We start from the raw sequence: 2,960 nt of genomic DNA on the forward strand, positions 1-2,960 counted from the left end.
ACGAGGTGCTTCTGGGACCCCTGGGGTACCGTGTGCTGCTATGCCCTACAACAGAGAACTAATCTGACCCCAAATGTCACTAATCCTGGGTTTGCTCCCTCAGACTCTCCTCTTACAGACTAAAAAATGGAGCTTTAGAAAGGTGAAGTGTCTTGGCCAAGGTCACCCAGTCAGCTGGATTTGGCTGGCACATGACTGCCACCAGCTAGCAAGTAATGATTTCAAGACTGAGCTCACTGAAACTCCGAAACGTGCTGGATCTCTCTAAGGACAGAGGCAGTGTTATGCCAGGACAGCTCGGGAACAGGAGGCTAAGGGTTTTTCAGAGACTTCATTCCATGACCAATACCTGATGGGCTTACCACTTTACACCCACCTACCCAGAATACCTTGCTCATGCCAAAGCCCACATCAAATGTCGCAGTGCCCAAGGCCCCAAAGGAACAGGGCCATGGGTAGCAGCAGCTACCACAGTTTCCTCTATCTTTGTGCAAAAGACAGTTTTACTCCAAGGCCCCAGAGAACTATTGCAGGAATACTGAAGGGAAGTAAATAGGTGATAATGCTCCTGCCCCAGAGATGATGGCACTCCAGAGAGGCTATTTTGTGAAGGGAGCTGACTCCACAGATAATAGATCTGAGGTGGGGCAGGTAGGGACTGAACATGCAGTTTAGGGGCCGGGTCAAGAGGCCAGTTGACAAAGGCAAGAATAATTAAGAATGGAGATAAAACTTACTAGGGTGTTAAAATCACTTTCCAGAGACTATGGTCCAGCCTTATGCTGGTCCCTAAAAGTTAGGTGTTATTGCTCTTCCCATGAACTGTGAGGCTAATTGAGGAGCTTTAGGTGGGGTGGGGGATGCCAACCAAGGTCATCAGTGAGGGGCTGAACCCCAGAAGCTGACTTAGGGTTCCAGTGCCTCTCGAGGGTCCACACTATCCTGTAAAAGCGGGGGGGGGTGGCAGGGGAGGTGTGAGCACATTAGCCGAACGTTTGCAAGATCAAGGTCACACAAAGCAGACTGCCTGCTGGTAGCAGGATTCCTATTTTGGCCTCATCTCGGGTGGGTACGAAGGCTGCTTCTTGGAGCGGTCATCCGAGTGGGCACCTTTGCTTAGGGATGGGGAGCGCTGGGACAGTAGGCACAGCTTCGACGGAAAGAGATACAGAAGTAAGGAAAAAGATGCAGCCAGAGTTCTTCCAAGGTCGCCACAAGCCCAGGGCATGAGCGGCCGTGTCGGTGGGGGCGTCGAACAGCTCTTCCGGGGTGTCAGGCGATGCGGGTGGTGGTCGCTGATCCGGCTCCAACAGATTACCCACGGGCACTCCCTACGAGTGGACGGCGCGAGCTGCTCCTGCAGAACTGCTGAATGGGTCTTGGCCTACAGACTCAGCAGAGCCACGACCTGAGGGGTGTCAAGGGCGACGCGTCTCCAGCCCCGAACTCTGCATGTGCGGCGCGCGCACCAACCGGCTCTTGGTCGACGATCCCTGGCAGGAGGGAGGGGGCTCCGCCCAATCCCCGCCCAGTCCCACCAGCCTCCGCCCCAGCTCCGGCCATTCTCCATTAGTCCCCGCCCCCACCCCTTCCATTTTCTACAAGTCCTCCCACCCACTCGCAGATTGACCCCGCCTCCTTACCCTCCCAACTCCCCGCCCTCTCCGCCAAGGCCACGCCCCACTTCGCCATGGCCCCGCCCAGGTCCCGCCCCCGCTCCGCCTGCCCCGGGCCCGCTGAGCGGCGCCTGTCCGGGATGCGGAGCCCGGACGCCTGAGCCGCGGCGCGACCTCGGCGCGGGAAGTTCGGGCGCCGCGCGGCGATGGAGGCGCCCGGCAGCGGTAGTGGAGACGGCGGCGGGGACCCAGGCGGGGACGGTGCGCATCCCGATGCTCGCGGCCCCAGCTCCGGGCCGTGCGCGGCCGCCCGCGACTCGGAGCGCCAGCTGCGCCTCCGTCTGTGCGTACTCAACGAGATCCTGGGCACCGAGCGCGACTACGTGGGCACCTTGCGTTTCCTGCAGTCGGTGAGCTCCCGCCACCTGTGGCCGGCCGGCCCGCGCTGCGCTTTTGTCTGTGGCTCCCCGCCTTGTGCATAGTTTGAAAATGGTTACATCCGCGCGGCCGCTGCCCGGGGCCGCCCCGCTGGGGGCCAGCGTAGGGAGAAGCCGGGACAGGGGCTCTTTAGCTGTACCGTGGACCTCTGGGCTCCGTAGCCTTGCCCCAGCTCGAATTGCACAGCCACAACCTTAGACTGCAAAACAGCATCCGAGTGCGTCCGTGTACCACGCACCTTACACCGGTATCAGCAGGCTGTGCCGTTACCGGGCTCATTAGAACGGCGCTTATATTTTCTGATCCTTAAGACCAGGGAAGAAGAGTTCGGCTCCAGAGAAGTTGAGTCCCTTCCTCTGGATAGTACTGCAGGCTACGTGGGGTTGGATGTAGGGCGGTGACCCAGGGCAGCCCTGCGGGGGCTTTAAACTCCCGTACGTAGTCACCCTGGTATCTCTAGTGAGAATGAGGAAGGGGCCACTTCCCTACCCTCCTAGGAAGTGAGAAAACTGGAGGGGGTGGGTTGGGCTGGTCTTGGAGACCTGAGGGCTTTAATCTCCGTGCCTCCTGCTGAGGCCGCTTTAACTCCCTTCTTAGGTTGGAGGAAGTCTTAACCCTGCTTCAGGAAGGCGTGTGTGTGTGTGTGTGTGTGTGTGTGTGTGTGTGTGTGTTTGTTTGTGTTTCAGAGACCTCCGAATCACACTGGAGTTCTCTACATCTGGGAGAAAGAGACATTCAGTGGCTTATGGGTGTATGGGAGTCTGCGTGAGGTCGGGGGTTCCCACTCATGGTGGGGACACGCTGTGTAGAGGCATTGAAAGCCATTTGGCTCAAGGATCCTTCTGGAAAGGCCTGTGAGAATAAGACAGGGTTGGCTTTCTTTCCCATCTCTTCCTTTCTCACAGT

General features: G+C 58.2%; 1 protein-coding gene across 1 annotated transcript in view; it reads left to right on the forward strand.

The window, feature by feature from the left end:
• The first annotated feature begins 1,717 nt into the window (after window positions 1-1,717).
• The window catches only part of Prex1 (phosphatidylinositol-3,4,5-trisphosphate dependent Rac exchange factor 1), a 146,182-nt gene continuing 144,939 nt past the window's right edge, over window positions 1,718-2,960 (forward strand). Inside the window, exon 1 of the mRNA XM_028769517.1 lies at window positions 1,718-2,026. Within this exon, the coding sequence (XP_028625350.1) occupies window positions 1,823-2,026 (204 nt within the window). The 5' untranslated portion in view covers window positions 1,718-1,822. The remainder of the gene's footprint in view (window positions 2,027-2,960) is intronic.

Source organism: Grammomys surdaster, unplaced genomic scaffold, assembly GCF_004785775.1.
Source record: "Grammomys surdaster isolate TR1022 unplaced genomic scaffold, NIH_TR_1.0 193, whole genome shotgun sequence".
Lineage (NCBI taxonomy): Eukaryota > Metazoa > Chordata > Mammalia > Rodentia > Muridae > Grammomys > Grammomys surdaster.